Source organism: Hemicordylus capensis, chromosome 1 (assembly GCF_027244095.1).
Source record: "Hemicordylus capensis ecotype Gifberg chromosome 1, rHemCap1.1.pri, whole genome shotgun sequence".
Classification (NCBI taxonomy): domain Eukaryota; kingdom Metazoa; phylum Chordata; class Lepidosauria; order Squamata; family Cordylidae; genus Hemicordylus; species Hemicordylus capensis.
In genome coordinates, this window is record NC_069657.1 from 307,843,441 (window position 1) to 307,863,950 (window position 20,510).

Consider the following 20,510-nt stretch of genomic DNA (forward strand, 5'->3'; position numbering starts at 1 on the left):
CTTACTTCCTGCCTCCTGGAGCACGTGGAGGGACATAATCCCACGCTGGGTGACCTCCTACACCAGCTGAGAAACTTCATGGCATCATTTACTGTCAGTTTTCGTGTGAAGAAAGGATTGTTGTGCCAAGACAACAAAGCGACTATGAGATGCTTAAGGGCACAAGGTGATGGCAGCGGCTGATTATCTCGCTATAAGTGTTGCAAAACCTCATGCTGAGACACTGCACTGAACTCCACACAAAACACAAGGCAATTGGTCCAGATCTCAAAGTGTTGCATTGGAGTTATGATGCTAATACCAAAAAAATTATCTTGCAAAATCAGAAAGACACCTTGTGCAAACAGAAGCTGCTCGTGTGAAGTGCCTCTGCCAATGTCACTGAATTCCTCCTACCTCTGAACCCACATGACATCCTGCTTTTAAGGGTTCCCTAACTCTCAGGAACAACTTTTTAGGGGGCACAAGGGGCAGGAAACTCTCCTGCAAGCTTCCTTCTGCTTACACTTGCCTGGATACAGTTTAAGGCTAGTTACAGCAAAAGGGATCTACATGGTGGAAGTCAACCTGATACACTCTCAAAAGAGTAAAAAGCAAATATTGGCTGAATGTTACATCTGAAAATCATCAGTGAAATAAGCTTCATTACCAAGATATGAAGAGAAAAAAAGCTGTTTTTTCCTCCTGTGTTTGGACATTTACACAATCTATTTTGAGCTATTTTTTGAAGCTTATAACACTGTTAAGAGCAAGCTAGCAAGCACTGTAGATTTCACTATAAGCATATTATTCATGCTTGGAATGAAACAGTAGACTTCACAGTAAACTAACTTGTTAGATTTAAGCAATTCCAATATACTTTCATACCAGACAGCAATGTAAAGCCTGCTTTATTGACTGCAGCGTACAACATTTCAACTCAATAAATATTGATCCCAAACACATAAGTCATTTATGACAAGGTCCCTGAAGAGAGTAATGGAATGGGACAGAGAGATGCTATTCCGAGAGGCATTCTGTAAACTGAAGTCATTTCTGTTTCTTGGGCATAGCAGCCATGAAGAGCTCATAAACAACATAGCCGGCTCCTGCAGAAAAAAACCCATACAATATTAGCATAGACAGGGCATGCACACCAAAAATCTGATAGCAAGTTCTTATAAGTATAAGCTTTCCTGTAAGGGTAGTGCATTAATTGCTCTAGTGTTAAGACAAATTCCAGGATGAGTTATTAATTCTCATCTGGTTAAAGGGAGTTAACAAGGAACACTGAATGCCATCGTTTTTCCATTTCTTGGAGATCAGAGCAGGTGAGCATTGGGGGGAAATCATGATGTAAAAAGCTGAATTCAATGAAGTCTAAAAAATACGGATTTACTGCAATTATTATAGTCCTAAATCTTAGCGTTTTCAAAAATCCTGTTATTAAGTGCTTCAAGTATGCCATTTTAGCAACTACACTTTTAAAAACTTCAGTTCACATACAAGAGTTTCTGTCTCAGACTTCAGGTTCTTAAGAGCATTTCCAACAAACAATTTTTAAAAGTGGACACAAAGTGCAAAATCAAGTCAAATAGCTAAGTGAAGTTGGCATCATTAAGAAGGCTTAAAGTGCACAAACTTGAATGGAAAACTAGGGATTAAGATTCTAATCAATATCCACTAAATAAAATTAGACCTTGGGCTCCTTTGTGATGAAGTCTGCACAAACCTCAAACATGTCCTTAAGAGAAACAGTTGGATATGAGAGAAGTATAAATTATATCCATAACAGCATTTTAAGAACAGATTGAGAGGATGAGGTAGAATACACTGTGCACTTGGAGGATTACATACAGAAGCTATGGAAGATTTTAACTACAGCTGATAAAGGCTGCTACTCACAAGGACACCAAAGGCAGAAGAGTTTCTTAAAGGGGATAAAAATGGTGGATATGAAACATAAATCAAGTTAAGGAAAGATACCAAAACATTGCATTCCTACTTCAGTCATGTGCACAGGAACCGGGGAGTACAGTCATCCTTCACCAACTGCAGGTTTCCCAATCATGATTTTGAGTATTCGCAACCAAGAAATTGTGGCAGGTCTCTCCAACCGTGACCTGAGTGTTCACTATTTGGCAAGTTATTTTTTCCCCCGTGGGGGTGGGTGTGTGATTTTCAGGGTCATTTTGGGGGGTCAGGAGTGGGTCCCCCTCACTCCTCTTACTGACTCCTGCTGACTTGGGGGGATTTCCCCCTATTTTTAAACTGTATTTTGCAGTCCTTTCATGACCACGATTCCCCTAACCCTGTTTGCCATTGATTTCAATGGCTCTCCAACCACGAATTCACCAACTGGAGGTTTTTCCTGGAACGGAACCTTTGCAGTTTACGAGGAATGACTGTAGCCTTTCTCTTTTAAAAGTGAAGCTACTGAAGAACAGGATGGCTCAGTTCCTATTTTCTGTCAAACCTTACCAAAAACAGTAAGGAGCATAGTGGTTCGATACAACAGTGCATCAGTTATTCCACCCTTCAGGTAAACTGGAAGGCCATTATCTTCCTAATACAAAAAACAAATACAGAATAAGCGCATTAGTTTAGGACAACTTGTCTACAGACAAGATTCCCCCACCATTTTCATGAATTGTTACAATACTGCAATGCTAAATCCTCCCTATGATGGATGATCAGCTCCAAGCAGTCTTGAAGGTAACAGATTATCTAGACACATTTCAAACTGGCTACAGGGCAGGCTGTGGGGTTGAGACGGCCTTGGTTGGCCTGAAAGATGACCTTTGCCAGGAATTGTCAGAGGAAGTGTGACTCTGCTGGTTCTTTTGGATCTCTCAGTGGCTTTCAATACCATCAACCATGGTATCCTTCTGGATCACCTGAGGAATTTGGGGATAGGAAGCACTGTTTTATAGTGGTTCCGCTCCTATGTCTTGGCAGATTTCAGATGGTGGTGCTTGGTGACAGTTGTTCTTCAAAACAGGAGCTGTTATATGGAGTCCTTCAGGGCCCAATTCTGTCACCAATGCTTTTTAACATCTATATGAAACCACTGGGTGAGGTCATCAGGGGATTTGGTGCTGAGTGTTAGCAATATGCTGATGACACCCAAATCTATTTCTCCTTGTCATCAATATCAGGAAATGGCATTAGCCCCTTAACTGCCTGCCTAAAGGCAGTAATGGGCTGGATGAGGGATAAAGAACTGAAGCTGAATCCAAGCAAGAGGGAGGTGCTCATTGTTGGGGGTTGTAATCTCCAAGACTGGATAGATCCTCCTGTTCTCGACAAGATTACACTCCCTCAGAAAGAAAAGAACAGGTTTGAAGTTTATTGGGAGTGCTCTTGGATCCTGGTCTCACCCTGGTGCCTCAGCTTGAGGCTGTGGCCAGGAGTGCTTTTTAACAGCTGCGATTGATCAGACAACTCCGCCCATTATCCGAGGAGAATGACTTGAGAACAGTGGTACACCAGTATCCTCCAGGTTGGACTAATTCAGGGTTGATCAACTTCAGCCCTCCTGCAGATGTTGGCCTACAACTACTAAGGATGTGCACGGAACTGGTTTGGAGGTCAGCGGGCCTAAGCTTTCCCCCACAATCAAACAACTGGCTGGCATCGCAACCAAGGCCACTTTTCAAGCAGTGTAATATTTGTGGGTTGAAGGTCAAGTACAAACACCAAGTTCTCAAGTCTTCAGAAAGATGAGGAATGTTCCCCTCAGAAAAGGAAGGCACTCTTCACCAGGCTCAGGGACATTGCTCATTTTGAAATATGAACCCTAGATGAGTTCCAGAATTTTTGGAAATAAAAAGGTGGCAAGCTTCCATAGGGACTCCCAGCACTGTACTTGCTGTGGGGTGGAAGGGTCTCCACATGATCCAACATGGTGCTCAGAACATACTCTGGGATCTTCTAAAAAGTATCAGTTTTTGCAATTAGAGCCCAGTGGATTATGCTGTTTAAACTTGACCTAGTTCTGTTCCACTTGTTTTGTTCCCACTGGTCAAATGCCTGTCCTGTCTACTGTGCAACCAATTTGAGAAGCTGTGGCTCAGTATTTTAGCCCCCATTTGGGAAATATTGATTTTAATGCAAGGGTAGTGGTAGCTAACAATAGGCATTGTAAAATGTTAAGTTAATGATTAATGATTACGCAAATCAGTGCTAGTAGCCACTAATAAGACCAAGACAACACAGAAGTATTGCACTGGACTCTAGAATACATCATTTTACAGCTTCAGTTTTCTAGCAAATTAATGACTCATTAATTTGCTAGATGACTGAAGCAAGATGACCAGCCAATACAGCTATCTGTATAAGTTACCAAGCATGCTCAGTCAAATTCCAACTGATGAGTTCAAGCAACAAGTCACAGAGCAGGGCTGTACGAGAAAAGTAGAACCTACTTTTCCAGGTGCATCCAGCAGCTACTGTTTTGCACAAGTTTTGCTTGTGCTTACCTCTGTTGCTTAACATTTCACATAGAACTACTATGCATTCAGATTATATATGCACACACAGAAATATGCTGCTGAATTTCAGAATATTTAGCACAGCTAGGAAAATGAGACTACACAGATGAGTTACTTAAGACATCAAGTCATAAGGGATTCAATGCTAAGTCGCATGAGGGTTGCTAAATATTGTCAGCTCATGCCTGAAAGAGGAAGCATAAAATCCAGACAGAATATAGTTCTAGATTACAAAATATCATACATTTTCATCAGAACAGGCATGTAACCAATACCTGGAAACGTTTCTGGTGTTCCGGAACCCTGTTTGCCATCTGCCTGCGTGAAGCAGTGCTGATGGTTCTCTGGGAAATGTGGCGAAGAGTCTGCAACAAGAACACAAAGTACTTCATGTTGGTCTCTCTCAAAAGCTACAATTCAATGCATGCATACTTCAAATCAATCACCAAACACTGGTTTCGACAAAGCGTGGTTAATAACACCAATGCACACAGAATGTTGTATCACCAGAAGGGAGCAGGAAATAAAGTGGGATACAGATACAAGCTCATGCAGTACTACTCCCAACTGGTTAACCATGCTCAACCTTCAAGCAGCATTATGTCTACATAAGACTTCAGAGTGAACCTGGAAGTTTTTCACGCCCGGCTTGTAATTCACATCTCCTCCAGAATGGAAGGGATGCATTCACATATAGGCCAAACTTACCCCAAAGTCCCTGCAAGCTATCGGGGAGCACTTCACACATGATTCGGAACACTTCACACACGATTGCACGTTAGAGTGCAGCCCAATTTATATCTGGGGTTTAAACAATCCTTTTTGCACATTGGTTTGTTGGGGCAATGTAGAACTCTCAGTAAAGCCTCTCAGGAAACACGTGGTAAAGTCTGCTGCCCGAGAAAGCTCCAGTGACGTTTTTCAAACTGCTGCTGCTATGGGCTTCATTCATTAACACCCCTGCTTATGCTGGATCATTTTCAACATGATCATTACTTCCAGATATTCTATGGCTTGGTGCTTCTCAAGAAGGTGTGGGCAGGCAGATTGTTATAGAGATGTTATGCTTTCTCTAAAAACGGGGCAACTTATTTCACGACAGAAAGAGTACATATGGATATAAACTGAAGGGTCAAGAACAGCAAAACGAGAGATCCGCTGAGTCAGGAAATGGATTAAGAATCTCTGAATAGAATATGCCTTATGTAGTCCAATATAAGGAGAAAGTGTGGTGTTCGTTGTTTACAGTACTCCCAGTTACCCATTCATTTGTGAAAAATGAGTGACAAAACTATAGAAAGCCTGATATTGTATTGCTTTTTTGTTGTTAGAGTTGTACAGATCAAGCAGTAGAAAATGCTATACAAAAATAATTCTTTACAGCAAATCTAACACTGGCTCTGTACTTCTATAGCATATCCAATTGGTTTGACAGAATTCCTTCACAAAAATACATCAGAAATCAGTGTTAGAAGTTCTAAACATTTGTCCAAGCCTTGAATGAAGTTGGAATTCAGGACAACAGCCATAGTATTTTTATCATGTTAAGTTAGATTCTGAACTATATGTTTAACTATCGGATATCATAAAACAGCATCAAGTTAACAGCAATGAAGCATGTTACTAGGCCTGTGCTGCCTAAGAAGTGTCAGATTTGCTCCAGTCTAGCCCAACAGAGAAATTGTTGGGAGGGCCAACTTGCCCCTACCCCCCAAAAAGTTGGATTTCTGATCTGACACCACATTCCTATTGGGCCCAGTTTAATTAGGGGTGTGCACAAATGGGTTCGTGCACTCCCAGGAGGTGGGGGGGGTGTTGCCTTTAAGAAGCAGGGAGGATGTCCATCCCCACCGCCCACATTTTCCCCACCAGTGCTGTCACCAAAAAAGTTGGCGACAGTGACAACAGTGCTGTGTACCTCCTTGCAGCCCTGTTCAGCATCATACCAGAAGTGGCCAGTGCATGTGCAGGGGATGGGCACCCTCCCAGCTCCTTAAAGGTAACCCCCCACACCGCTGAAGTGGCCCCAAAACCGGTTTGTGTACTTTCCTAAGTTTAACAGCCTGCAGGGCACCTTTCAGCTGAGGTGCACGGGGCGGGGGATTTGAAAGTTAATTGGCCAATCCAGTGCCTCTCAGGTGAGGTGCACTGCATGGGCCTCTTAACTTTAAAAATAGCCCATGCAATGCCTTTAAAAGTTAAATGGCCAGTGAGCCACCTCTCAGCTGAGGCAGACTGCTGTCATTTAACTTGGCTGCAAAACAGTGGTCCCTCTAATCTTTTTCATCGCTGTGCAGAATGAGATTTGTTCTGGGCAGCAGTATCAAGACATTGTGTGTATATGCATTCAGAATGGGGCCTTCCTGATTCAACCTGAGCAGGATCTAAAATGAATTGAGCAGACATCCGAAAACTTGTGAGAATGTACACACCTTAGAGGGAACAGTGCTCCAAAAGGAATATCAGAACTCCAATAGAGATCAGACATGACAGTGGGGAGCTCAGTTGGACGTTTCAACTGATGGGGCTCCCTGCTAATGTCTGAATTTATTCCAATAATAACAGAGGCATATTGAGTGAGGTTCAACATGCCTGTTAGACAGGCACAACTGCACAGCCCTACAATTTGCCACTAGAACACCCTTCAAATGATCCCAGCTGACAAAATCTGTCCAGCTTATATCAGAAGCCAATTCTGTATCTAACACCCCTCAGGTAATGTTCTTAAATGATCTAACATCAGCCATGTTATTGAGAGTTCATTTCTGTCCAGTATTTGATTACCATTTTAGTCCCAATGGTTACAATAATCTCTCTCTGTATGCACATGTACCTGCTGAGGACAACATGTATCTCTCAGCCTAATCTACCTCACATGGTTGTTGTGAGGATAAAAATAACCATGTACACAGCTCTGAGAAAGAGCGGGATAGAAGTGTAATAAATAAAATAAATACTTAGCCTGTTTCTGCAAAGATCTCGATCTCTCTCACACACCCCACTACACAAACACACACCACTCTGGAATTTTGCTTTTGCTAATCCGCTTGCTCCTTCTTAACCTACTTCAAGACTCAAAAGTATCTTCCCTAAATGCCTGCTTGGTGGAGGTAATGGGCTGGATGAGGGATAACAAACTGAAGTTGAATCCAAATAAGACGGAAGTACTGACTGTGTGGGGTCAGGACCCAAGAGATGGTTTAGAGCTGCCTGTTCAAGATAGGGTTACACTCCCCTTGAAAGATCAGGTACATAGCTTGGGAGTGCTCCTGGACCCAAAGCTCTCCCTGGTTTCGGCGGTGGCCAGGGGAGCTTTTTATCAGCTTCTGCTAATACGTCAGCTATGTCCATTTCTAGAGGTGAATGACCTTAAAACAGTGGTACATATGCTGGTAACCTCCAGACTGGACTACTGTAATGCACTCTATGTGGGGCTAACCCTAACCCTATAAAGCCCTTAATGGTTTGGGACCAGGCTATTTAAGAGAGCGCCTCCTTTTTCATGAACCTCCCGGCTTTTACGATCTTCTGGAGAGGTCCGATTAGGGTTGCCACTAACTTGTCCGGTGGCAATCCAGGACCGGGCTTTCTCTGTGGCTGCCCCAGGGCTTTGGAATATGCTCCCTGCTGAAATAAGAGCATCTCCTTCTCTGTTTGTTTTCAGGAAGACCCTCAAAACCTTCCTGTTCTTGCAAGCTTTTAATTAGAATTTTAATAATTTTAATAATTTGTTTTATATTGTTTTTATCGTGTTTTATGTATTTTAACCTGTGATTTTTATGTTGGGATTTGTACACCACCTAGAGATTTACATATCAGGTGGTATAAAAATATGATAAATTGATAAATAATAAATAAAAGTTTTGCTGCACCACTTGAATATTAGAATGTAGTTTGAAACAGCAAAAAATATAGTCATAGAGGGAATGCAAATGATACCTATATTTGAAAGGCAATGAAGCGTTCATTATTGGTGCTGCAAACATCTATATTTAATTCTCCAAGGCATATCCATGGCTAATCCCATGTGAGGCAGCTCTCGCGAGAGTTCGCGAACAGAAGCACTGTGGTGATTGGGCAGTGGGGATTCCATATGCAGATAGGGAGGAGGAGCCTGTGATGGTTAAGGTTAGTTGGACTGCAACTGTTACTGATCAGAAGATGTTCTTGATTGTGGAGGAGAGAAATCTCTCTTTTTCATTCATATATATTTATATATATAGTGGGCAGGGGTCCGCGAAGAGAGGGGTTGTGAGGGAAGAAAGAGACCTTTCAGGAGGAGGAGGCTGCCGTTGTGTGAATTAGATAATGAAACAAGATCTGTTAACTCAGGGAGGGAGGGAGAGAGAGAGAGAGAGAGAAGGGAGGGCAAGGGACCAGCCCGAGCCTGTCAGCAACCTGAGGGGAGTGACCGACCATGGTGGCGGCAGCAAGGAAGGGCCTAATCAACCACTGCTGCTGTTTGGGGCTACTGAGGCCATTGGCGGAGGGAGGCAGGAAGGCAAGGGACGGGCCCAGGCCTGTCAGTGGCCTGAGGGGAACAAGTTGCCATGGCAGCGGCAGCAGTGAGGAAGGGCCCGGTCAACCGTTGCTGCTCCTGTGGGGAGGAGCAGGAGTGGGGAGGTCTCTGGCGATAGGGGGCTGCAGCTTGGCTAACAGGTGTCACAACACTGCAGCCATGACCAAGAGGCGTGAGGGGAATGGAAGCAACAGAACTGAGGAAGAGCAGCAGGAGTGCAACTCAAGTGAGGGTGGAGAGATCTCTGAGGTGAGTGGGGCTGTGGCAGGTGGTGAGGGGAGCAATCAAGTACTAGCTCACAGATACTCTGTGTAGGTTAAGCTAGTTATAACTTTTACTGCAAAGTATGTTTTATTCTGTGACATCTGCACTGAAATTACAAAGTCAGTTTTCACCAAGTCTATGCCCACAACTAGCCACTTCATGCACCTTATCAAGGTCTTCAAACATTCAGCATGTTGAGCCTTCTGCAGTGTTTTTAGCACAATCACAGCTAGAGTCAATAACCTCAGTGACAAGATGAGATCTCAACATTTACAACTCTGCCAACCAACCTCTCCCTACTATGCTTTTTAATATTGCTTATGTTTTGTATCAATTAGACAAGAAGTTGATCATTTCTAATCAGAACACATATGAGTGTTCCTTAATATATATCCCACCTTTCCCCTTAAATAAGAAGTTTAGAGACATAGTTTACAGCAAAGCAAGACAGAAAGCAGATACTTTGTCATAATATAATCCTCACTGTAGAACTGTGGTCCTCCAGCTGTTGCTGGACTACAAACTCCCTGACTACTGGCCACTGTGGCTGAGGATGATGGCAACTGTAGTCCAACAATAGCTGAAGGGTCAAATTGGGCAGTCCCGATATAGTGGAAATTTTGATCCTTGAGCTCTTGGAAGTCCAATCCTATACATGTTTCCTGGAAAGCAAGCCCCACTACATTCAGTGCATTGCACGTATGTGTGTACAGGGCTGAAGTCTAAACATCAAGTGTATATTGATAACTGTACTGAAGGAGACTGCCAAACATTGAATTCTGAATTTTTCCCTTAAACCCTCCCCCGCCCCCAGCAAAGCAGTAGTAGTGTACAATACAATGTACACTATGCACAGTGTACAATGCACAGTGTACAATAACCGCCTTGGGGTTTTCTTTTAACGAAAGGCGGTATAAAAATGTAAAAATAAAAAAATTAAATAAATACCTAGCACTGAACACAAGAAAGGCATATTTGAGACCAATATTCCATACAATTTAATGATCAGTTTAGACAGTCTCCTTAAGACTATTCACTGGCTCTCCTTAACACTAGTCACTGGGCTTACAAACAGCAAAGGGTTAATATGTATTGTAAAGGGACCCACTGGAGTTTGGGCAGTTTTACTCACTCACGGCTGTTCCAGTGTGGTGGGCTGCCACCACTCTCTGCTTCCAGAGAGAACTCAAGTTTGGGTCTGAACCAACCTCTGGAGGATCCCCTCTGTCTCTGCAGAGCAGGAGCCAGGCTTAGTTCACCCTTTCAGTTAAGTTTCTCTTTAAGTTGCTCAACGAAGCAGTCAGCTCATGGGGAGCCGCAATGCCAGAATCTCTGAGCAATGCACATGAGAGTCAAGGTTGTTCTCTCTGAAATATTTCATTAATCTACAGGAACCAAGGTAAGCAGGGGAGCAGGCAGAGGCGCTATTAGGACAAGGCCATGGGGATCTGGCCCAGTATCCACCACCTGGGGGGTGGGTGGGCTCCAAGTAGTGCTGGCAGCACTGGCCATCTGCACAGGCCGCTGCAGTAGTGGATGGGGGCCGGGCAGGAGTGGGGATGGGGATGATGGGGCTGTGCTGCTGAGGCCGTGCTGCATGCTCCACCCGGAGCAGGACTTGGGAGCAGCCTCTGGGCTCAACGTCTCGTCCCAGTGGCTGCTGCTGGTCATGCTTCGCCCACCCGTAATTTTTGACATTTCTGCAGGTAAGGGGGGGCAGCAGCAGGAGGCCCCCTGAACCTTGGGGGGACCCCCCCCAAAAAATAGCTTTTAATTTTAACTCGCAGTGGCGGGGCCTCCAAAGCCCTTCACGTCCAAGCACTGAAATTACCTAGGAGTGCCCTTGGGAGCAGGTAGACATTAGGAAAATAAAGCATTAATCATTTCTAATTCCTAACATACCAAGTCTATAGTAAAATCACTTGAATATCTTGATGAAGGATAATCCAGCAAGTAGGTGGAAAATAGCTGGCATTTAAAGGCAACACACAACTTTTAAAGCATTTCTTAGGCAAAGCACCTGGAAGGGCAGTGAGCCCTTTCCACCAATCAGAGGTAGGCCACAAGGGATCAGGTTGACAGCCCCCCAGCCAATAAGGAGGTGAGATGCCCAGGTGGGCAGAGGTGACTGTGGGACTGGCACCGGTCCATAGTTCAAAAAGTCTTCAGTTACTACCCTCACCAAAGTGAGTCACTACCTCACTTTACCCTTGCAAAGTGTCCATTTCTCCTGTGTTGGTGAATGGCAGGTCTAGCGGACGCTGTGCACATGATGCTCTCACTTCAAAATGATGGAGGCTAACTCCCATCATGCCTGCAGTTCCATGCATGTTATATTATCTGTTCATGCTCTCCTGGCTATCGACCAGATTACTTACAAACAGCTAAGCTTTTACTCTGATATATTGTACAGGCTGCAATCAACCATACTTTTCTAAACACATTCTGTTAGGATAGAGCACAGAGCTGTTCCCAGAAACCACTCGAGCAGGGGGCTCTTTAGTACGTGCTAGACTACAACTCCTCGCCGCGATCAGTGGCATCAGGGATGACAGGCGTTGTAGTCCAGCAGCGGCTGAACAGCCAGACTGACGCAGCCTGCGGTACAAGGGGAAAGGGTCAGAGAGAAGAGACTAAACTCGCCTGTTATGAGGGCAAGCCACCGTTAGCAGCAGAAGGCAGAAGCCGCCTTTCCCGCACGTACCCTCCGCGTCCCCAACTGCCGCCGCGGTTCTCGGCCAGCCTCCCAAGGGGAGATGCGCCGCCTAATCCAGCCCCACTCGCCGCACCAACTGTTTACCGTCCGAACAAGCGGGACTTTGCCGCCCCGGCGACAAGCGAGCCCGAAAGAAACTAGATTCGTCGGCTGGGAAGCGCCTAAAAGCTGACACCCCCGTCGCTCGCCCAGCCATCTCAGACCGCTTCGGGCTCCCAGCAGCGACGAGAGAGGACGGGCCGCCCACCCGCTTCGAGAAGACCAGGGGGCTCCACTGGGAACTCGCTTCCAGGAACGGCTCTCCCTGCTCAGCGTTCCACGGCACGCACCCCGCGTTTCAACGGTTCCCAACGGCCACTGTAACGGCCACTCGCCCCCGCTTACCAACAGATTTCGAAGCATCTTCGCGCGGCTTCCCGTTCACCTCTTCCTCTCCAACACAGTCGGGACAAGGGCACCGGAAAAGGAAGTAATTTGCCGCTTGCCGTGATGAGCCCCTTGTAGCCCAAACTTCCGCCTAAAATTGAAAGCCGTCATTATGGGCTCTGAGCGGTGTCGCTCTAGACCTTTAGATCTCTATGGTGAAACTTTCCCGTACTTTGCGTTAGTAGAATGCAAAGCCAGTCCAGACTCCAGTTTTAGACCGGAGGTGCCAGGAAGGAAGGCCTGCGATGGCGTGCTGTGCGATGCGAGTGGTCTTTAAAACAAACAAACAAACAAGCAACAATAAAACCTCCATGAAACAGCCTCCGGCCGTCCTATACTGAGCGTCCCGTAATCAATCATATAGCCAGAGTACTAAAGGAAACTTAGAGCGTCTCAGGGATGATAGATTTAAGCCTTTCGTGCGGCCCTCTGCTCGCCTGAGCCACAATCACGCAGCCAAAGATCAAGGCGCAATGGTCTTCAAACAAAGTGCCATTCACAAGCTGTGTAACTTTCCGACTCTTATCTATGCAATGCTTACTCGGAAGTAAGTCCCACTGAGCTGCATGGAACTTATTCCCAAGTAAAGCGGTCATCCTCTGTCTCCTTTCTTCAGGGTAATCCCAACTGAATTCAGCGGTAAACTTCTGAGTAAAAAGCAAGTTTCGAGCTTACACTGACTGGATATGGAAGCAAAGCACTGACATAGTTGATGCTGATACCTATGAGCCTAGACCATGGGCCTATGGTCAGGCCTGTGATCATGTCTGAACCATAGGGACTCCATTTTGGAGTCCTGTTAGCCTGACTCTGAGTATACTGTGGGAATCAGGTCAGCACCTAATCAAGCTAGCTTTGCTGTGTTAACAACAGGATGCTCTGTTCTTTGTCATGTCAGCCCACTAGGCTGGCTGACACTATCTCTTTAGCTACTTATTGCTTTCACACCCTAGTACTAGGCTGCGGTACTCTTGCTAGGGGGAGATGAGCAGATAAACTATTGCCACGGTAGATACATTTTAGGGCCCTTACAATGGTCCTGCTGTGAGCTTCAAGGTTCTGTATGATGATGGATCACCTCCTGCGCTGGGATTGGTGGTTTGCTTGCATGTACCAATCTGTATCAAGTATGCTTTGGTGTTTTTTCTTGACTATGTATAAAAGCTGTGGGCAGACTCCTCCCGGGGGTCCGTCTTGTCTTTGGGAACTATCCCCTAGACGGCCACTTTGTTATTCTGCAGAATCCAATAAAGTTTCTTTGAACTATAAAGTTTTCTCCTTCTTGGTAAAGCGAGAATTGGCAGTTGTCTACCAAGTAGATAATGTGTGATGCCTGATGATGTGGACAAGCTGCTTGGGGCGGTGTGGCCTACCACTTGTTCTCTGGATCCTTGCTCGACTTGGCTGCTTTTATCTAGCAGGGAGATTGTTGGAGATGGCCAGTTAATATCATTAACTCATCGCTGAGGGAGGGTAGGATGCCTCCTTGTTTGAAGGAGGCAATTATTAGACCACTTCTTAAGAAGCCTTCTCTAGATCCCTCAGTGATGGACAGTTATAGGCTCCAATCTCCCATGGTTGGGTAAGGTGATTGAGAGAGTGGTGGCTAACCAGCTCCAGGCAGTTTTGGAGGAAACCGATTATCTAGACCCATTTCAAACTGGCTTTAGAGCGGGCTAAGGGGTTGAGTCTGCCTTGGTCGGCCTGATGGATAACCTTTACCGGGGAATTGACAGAGGGAGTGTGACTCTGCTGGTTCTTTTGGATCTCTTGGCGGCGTTCGATACCATCGACCATGATATCCTTCTGGATCACCTGGGGGAATTGGGGATAGGGGGCACTGCTTTGCAGTGGTTCCGCTCCTATCTCTCAGGCAGATTCCAGATGGTGGAGCTTGGTGACAGTTCCTCTTTCAAACAAGAGCTATTACATGGAGTCCCTCACCCTCGGGGCTCCATTTTGTCACCAATGCTTTTTAATATTTACGAGAAACCACTCAGTGAGGTCATCAGGAGATTTGGTCCAGGATGTTATCAGTATGCTGATGTCACCCAAATCTATTTCTCCTTATCATCATCATCAGGAAATGGCATTCACTCCCTAAATGCCTGCCTATGGGCAGTAATGGGCTGGATGAGGGATAAGACAGAGGTGCTCATTGTGGGGGATCAGCATTTAAGAGATGAGTTAAATGGATGGGGTTAACTGGATGGGATTACAGTCTCCCAGAAGGAACAGGTACGCAGCTTGGGAGTGCTCTTGGATCTAGGCCTCACCATGGTATCTCAGGTGGAGGCTATAGACAGGAGCGCTTTCTATCAGCTTCGGCTGATTCGACAGCTGCATCCATTCCTTGAAGAGAACGATCTCAAAACAGTAGTGCATCAGCTGGTAACCTCCAGGCTTGACTACTGCAATGCGCTCTACGTGGGGCTGCCTTTGTACGTAGTTCAGAAACTTCAGTTAGTCCAAAATGCGGCAGCCGGATTGGTCTCTGGGGTAACCCGGAGAGACCATATTATGCCTGTCTTAAAACAGCTGCACTGGCTGCCAATATGTTTCTGGGCAAAATTACAAAGTGCTGGTTATTACCTTTAAAGCCCTGAATGGCTTGGGTCCGGGTTACCTTAGAGAGCGCCTTCTTCGGTATGATCCCCATCGCTCATTGAGGTCATCTGGAGAGGTCCGTCTCCAGTTGCCACTGGTATGTCTGGTGGCGACTCAGAACCGGGCCTTTTCTGCAGCTGCTCCTGGTCTATGGAATGCACTCCCGGCAGATATCTGCAGTTTAGGCTCGCTGTCGGCCTTTAAGAGAGCCCTAAAAACCTATTTATTTGGCCTGACCTTCCAAGGCTTATAAAGTGTTGTTGTTTTTAAAAGTATTTTGATTGGTTTTAAATTGTTTTAATCATTTTTGAATTGTTTTTATATTGTTTTAGCATTGTTTTAATTGTGGGTTTTATGTCTTTTTAAAAGTTATTGTACACTGCCCAGAGCCTCTGGATGGGGCGATTTAGAAATGAAATAAATAAATAAATAAATAAATAAATAAATAAAAACCCATTGAATGCGATGTAAAGATCCCCACCCACTGCCACAAGTCACGTGCAGGGCTTCCAGATAAAAAATCCAAGATAAAAAGTAGCAGGAAGACCACACTTCCAGGACTACGATGCTTTTCCCTCCCGCATGCCGCTGAGTCCTGTGCCTTTAATAGCTAAGAAGTAGCCAATCAACAGTCAATGTGCCCCCCACCCCCCTTTATTTTCTTTTTTACTGAACCATCTTTCTTCTGGGAATCACTTCACCTGCTGAATTTCTGCCTGCTACTGGTGCAGCGGGGAAGTAACTTGCTTAGGGAGCAAGAGCTTGCTGGTTGCTCACCCCAAATGTCCTGGTGAGCCAGAACTAACCACAATGTATTGTTTGGGGCCCAAAGTCAATTTTCAGTACATTATTACAATATAATTATTTACAATTATAATTATTTAAAATATTAATAAAAGCAATTATTCGTTACATGTAGATCTATTACCCTTGTCAACTGTGATGAAATGCAGATCTTCATCTTAGCTCAGGATTGCCTGATATTTCCTGAGTGCTCTGAATGGGAGACATTCCTCCCTTTTGTTATTAAATGGGGACAGTTTCTTACTTTTGTTATTGATGGGGCAGGGCCATCCAGCTACAGGCCTAAGCCCTTTTTCACAATAGGTAACTGGCTCAAACCGGTCTCACCTTTAGACATGTAAGTTCAGACCCTTTAAAGAGGAGGAACCTCCAGTTTAGAGGGAGAATCTCATCCCTGGATTGGCCTAAGACCAGCGTTACATCAGAGATGCGCCGACCCTTTCCATTGGATCCCAGAGCTGTCTATTTCTAGAAGTGTGGGAAAGACTTCCACCTTTTTAATCTCTATAAATTAGGAGCCAAGAACCCCTCCATTTCATCATCAGTACAGTCATGGGTTGCCAGCAACCAGGCACCATGTCACTAGCTGCTACTAATATCTAGAAAAGGAGAAGCTGTAGAGGAAAGTATAGAATAACCCCTGTTTCATCACAATTGGCTGGCAGCAGGTGGGACTGAAATTGAATTGTTTTGCAAGACTAAGAGCCAAAACCAGGTTCCACAGAAAAGATGGAAAGGAATAAACAAACATACAGATGAAAGCGTTTTCTGTTCGATTTTAGTCAGGATTCAGTAAGGGATCAGTGAGGAGCCTAGAGATGGATTCAGCTTTTGAGAAGCAGTCCTTCAGCAGCCCTGACACCCCAGTACTTAGACAAGAGGAGAAGAGGGTACAGCAGCCTTTCCCTGCCAAGCGGTCCTATTAGTGAGTGAAGGATAGCTTCGCATAAAGAGAAAGTGCTACAACTGAAGACAGAAAAATTCCATCAGGAAATCAATCAATCCAGGGGCGTAATTACTGTTGGGCAAGGGGAAACAACTGTCTTGGGGCCTGCTGTCTTGAGGCCCCCCCCGAGACACGTCATATGACTCCCCATTGCCTCTCCGCCCAGTCCGGTATTCCTTCAGGACGACTCTGTCTCGACACCACTTGGCTGAGGGATGGCTTCCAGGGGGTGAGCCAGTAATAGTCCTTCTCCCACACACACCCCGGCAGCGGTGATTTCACTCCCAGAGCGATGCAGGGCCTGCCATTCGGCCCCGGCTGCGTCTCTTCCCAACTGTGAGGCGCACCTGCTAGGTGGAAAGAGCGTTGCTGTGACAATCGATTGTCACAGCGACGCTCTTTCCACTGCGCAGGCATGCCTCGCAGTTTGGAACAGACACAGCTGATTGGGCCAAATGGCAGGCCCTGCATCGCTCTGGGAGTGAGACCGCCGCTGCCGGGGACGGGAGAAGGACTACTCCTGACTCACCCCCGGCAGTAGCAATCTCCCCCCCAGAGCGATGCAGAGCCTGCCATTCGATCCTAGCCGTGTCTTTTCCCAACTGCGAGGGCACGCCTGCGCAGTGGACAGAACGTTGCAGAGATCAATCGTCACAGCAACGCTCTTTCCACTGTGCAGGCCCTGCATGGCTCTGGGAATGAGACCACCGCTGCCGCGGCAGGGCGGGGACTGCTCCTGGCTCACCCCCTGGCAGTCATCCCTCGGCCATGCGGTGGCAGAAATGTAAAAGAAAATGCACGGAGGCTTGGCGGGATGGGGTGGCTCCTCTCATAAAGCCTGCAGTCTCTCTCTCTCTCCCCTCAAGCCTGCAGTCCTGCCCCATCCTTTCCCTCTTTCCGCCATCTCCATTCTTTCTCACGCACACATGAAGCCTCCCTGCTCTCCCATCCTTTCCACCGTCTCCATTCTCTTTCTCACATGTGTGAAGCCTCCTTGCCCCCCATCCTTTCCCTCTTTTTTTCCTCCTCTCCATGCTCACTCGTGCTCTCTATCACCAATCCTCCTGTCCTGCCCCATCCTCTCCCTCTTTCTTCCCCCCTCTCCATTCTCTCTCAAGCCATGCCTCCTGCCACATCCTCCCCCCTCTCTCCAAGCCTCCTGCCACATCCTTTCCCTCTTTCTTTCCCCCTCTTCCTTCTGATCAAAATGTAATCCTCTTATCCAAAATTATGAGGAAAATGTCTCTAATTTTTTCCTAACAACTGCTCCATGTTAAGTGTGATGATTTAGTAGAGGTGGAAAGGAAGAACAATGCATTTTATTATGTATTTTGTACAGATTGTATAGTATTTATTTTATTAGAATGAATTTTAATTCAATTTATTTTATCATTTCAAATTGATCTTGGCCTGCGAGAACTTCAAAAGTTAAATTTTGATTAAATTCATTTTAATTAATTTCACTTTAATTTAATTAATGGATTTATATTAAGTGTTACTTTAATAATTAGCACCCTAAAAGTTGCCCTCAGCCCCCATGAGACAAGTCACTGTCAGTTTTGGCCCACCAGGTCATTTTTGTTGTATAGGCCTGGCTTACACAAAGGGAGTGGATACTGCTGACGCAACAACAAAAGTATTGTTTAAGAAGAGAATAATTAAAAGATGAGAGTTCAAGTTTTCATAGCTTTAGAACATATAAAGGGATTGAAGATTGTCTGTTTAAGATACAACTACTGTAAGTGTTCAATAAATAATATTGAGAAAGCCACATTACCAGCTTTTTTCAGTGTAGTTTTGTGATTTGTTAAGCACTTCACTAAAAAATAGTGTTCCTTTCTCTTTGGTGCTCCTTTAAGGTATTTGAAATATGTCACTTAATTATCATACAAAGCTGAGCAATGATAACTGCCAGTTTATTTGCAAAAGAATAGTACAATGAAGTACAGAATTCATCACTAGGCAATATCAAGCTGTACTGTCTTTCTTGTCCAACAAAAGAAAACCAAGATTCTTCTAGATTTGTTCACCTATTGCCTTTTTAAAAACACATTTTATTTTTTTTAAAAAAATAATTAAAATGATTCACAGCATGTATTTAATTTCCGATAATATTTATAATTCTAAAAAGGACAGGCTTTATCTTAAACATGGTAATATTCCAGGACCATGATAGTGATTTAGCTATGGGTTAATCTTGCAGAGATGTTACAAACTGCTGAACTTGTAGAAAACAACAGTGTGCTGAATTTGACAGTTGAAGGCAAGAAGGAAATGAGTGAGTCTGAATTACATCTATCTACCTCATGGTATCTTAGCATCTATCTAGCTAAGCAACATACTCTTACCTCTAGTGTTTCTAGTGTGTTTTAGGCATTAAAAGTAGCACAAATATATAATATTTGATTGATACATCTCACTATATATTGTGAAGTGTGCGTGTGTGTATTCAGTGAAATGTATTTCCAGGCAGCATACTTATTTTGAAACAGGCTTAAATCCTTGGGGGACTGGAGTGTTAGATATCATAGTATATGGGTGGTGATGAGATGTCATAGTTGGGATATGTAGAATTATTAAAGTTCTTCATTGATACTGTTGTATTAGTTGGGTCTGCTGTTCGGTTGTTGTTTACACCTTGTAACTGTAGTTGGGATATGTGCAATGATTACTGTTCTTCATTGATTCTGTTGCTAATATGTTGCTAATTGATTCTGTTGCTAAAACGGCTAATATTATAATGCCCTTATATAAAACTTTGGTGCAACCACACTTGGAGTACTGCATACAATTCTGGTCACCACATCTAAAAAAGGACATTGTTGAACTGGAAAAGGTACAGAAGAGGGCAACCAAGATGATCAGGGGCCTAGAGCACCTTTCTTATGAGGCAAGACTACAACACCTGGGGCTTTTTAGTTTAGAAAAAAGACAACTGTGGGGAGACATGATAGAGGCCTATAAAATCATGCATGGTGTGGAGAAAGTGGATAGAGAGAAATTCTTCTCCCTCTCCCATAACACTAGAATCAGGGGTCATCCCATGAAATTGATTGCCAGCAAATCTAGGACCAACAAACGGAAGTACTTTTTCATACAACGCATAATCCACTTGTGGAATTCTCTGCCATAAAATGTAGTGGCAGCCAACAACCTGGATGGCTTTAAGAAGGGTTTGGCTAACTTCATGGAGGAGAGGTCTATCAACGGCTACTAGTCGGACGGCTGTGGGCCACCTTCAGCCTCAAAAGCAGGATGCCTCTCAGTACCAGTTGCAGGGGAGTAATGGCAGGAGAGAGGGCATGCCCTCAACTCCTGCCTGTGGCTTCCAGCAGCATCTGGTGGGCCACTGTGTGAAACAAGATGCTGGACTAGATGGGCCTTGGGCCTGATACAGCAGGGCTGTTCTTATGTTGTATTAGTTGGGTCTGCTGTTCTGTTGTTTACACCTTGTAACTGCAGTTGGGATATGTGCAATGATTACTGTCCTTCACTGATTCTGTTGTATTAGTTGGTTCTGTCGTTATTTGCACCTTGTAACTAGTTGGGATAGTTAGCAGAGACATTGGGCCAGGAGAAAGAGAGGAAAGCAGTGAGGGCGGCATTTTAAAATCTCGTCTCTGGGCCGTCTGCTGGAACAACCTTGCTCCAACCTTGCTACGCCCCTGTAGACTTCATTACAATGTTACTAAATCAATCAGCTGTAGACACCACACAGAGTGTTTTGACCTTCTTTCTAAGTGCAAAACTCGTGTA

At 44.8% G+C, this 20,510-nt stretch overlaps 1 protein-coding gene across 1 annotated transcript; it reads right to left on the bottom strand.

Moving 5' to 3' along the window:
* Window positions 1-872: 872 nt before the first annotated feature.
* LOC128340969 (cytochrome c oxidase subunit 7A2, mitochondrial) lies at window positions 873-12,507 on the bottom strand. The gene is made up of 4 exons (XM_053286916.1): window positions 12,356-12,507; window positions 4,748-4,837; window positions 2,461-2,545; window positions 873-1,088 (listed from the first exon to the last, which is right to left on the bottom strand). The coding sequence occupies exons 1-4, from the start codon at window positions 12,371-12,373 to the stop codon at window positions 1,030-1,032; spliced, it is 252 nt and encodes an 83-aa protein (XP_053142891.1). The 5' UTR covers window positions 12,374-12,507; the 3' UTR covers window positions 873-1,029.
* Window positions 12,508-20,510: the final 8,003 nt, after the last annotated feature.

Excerpts from the sequence above, each read along its gene's own strand:
- LOC128340969 (XM_053286916.1), bottom strand. Across the intron at positions 2,546-4,747 it reads AACACCAGAAACGTTTCCAG|GAAGATAATGGCCTTCCAGT; the intron begins GTATTGGTTACA and ends TTTTTGTATTAG. Across the intron at positions 1,089-2,460 it reads TATGCTCCTTACTGTTTTTG|GAGCCGGCTATGTTGTTTAT; the intron begins GTAAGGTTTGAC and ends TTTTTTCTGCAG.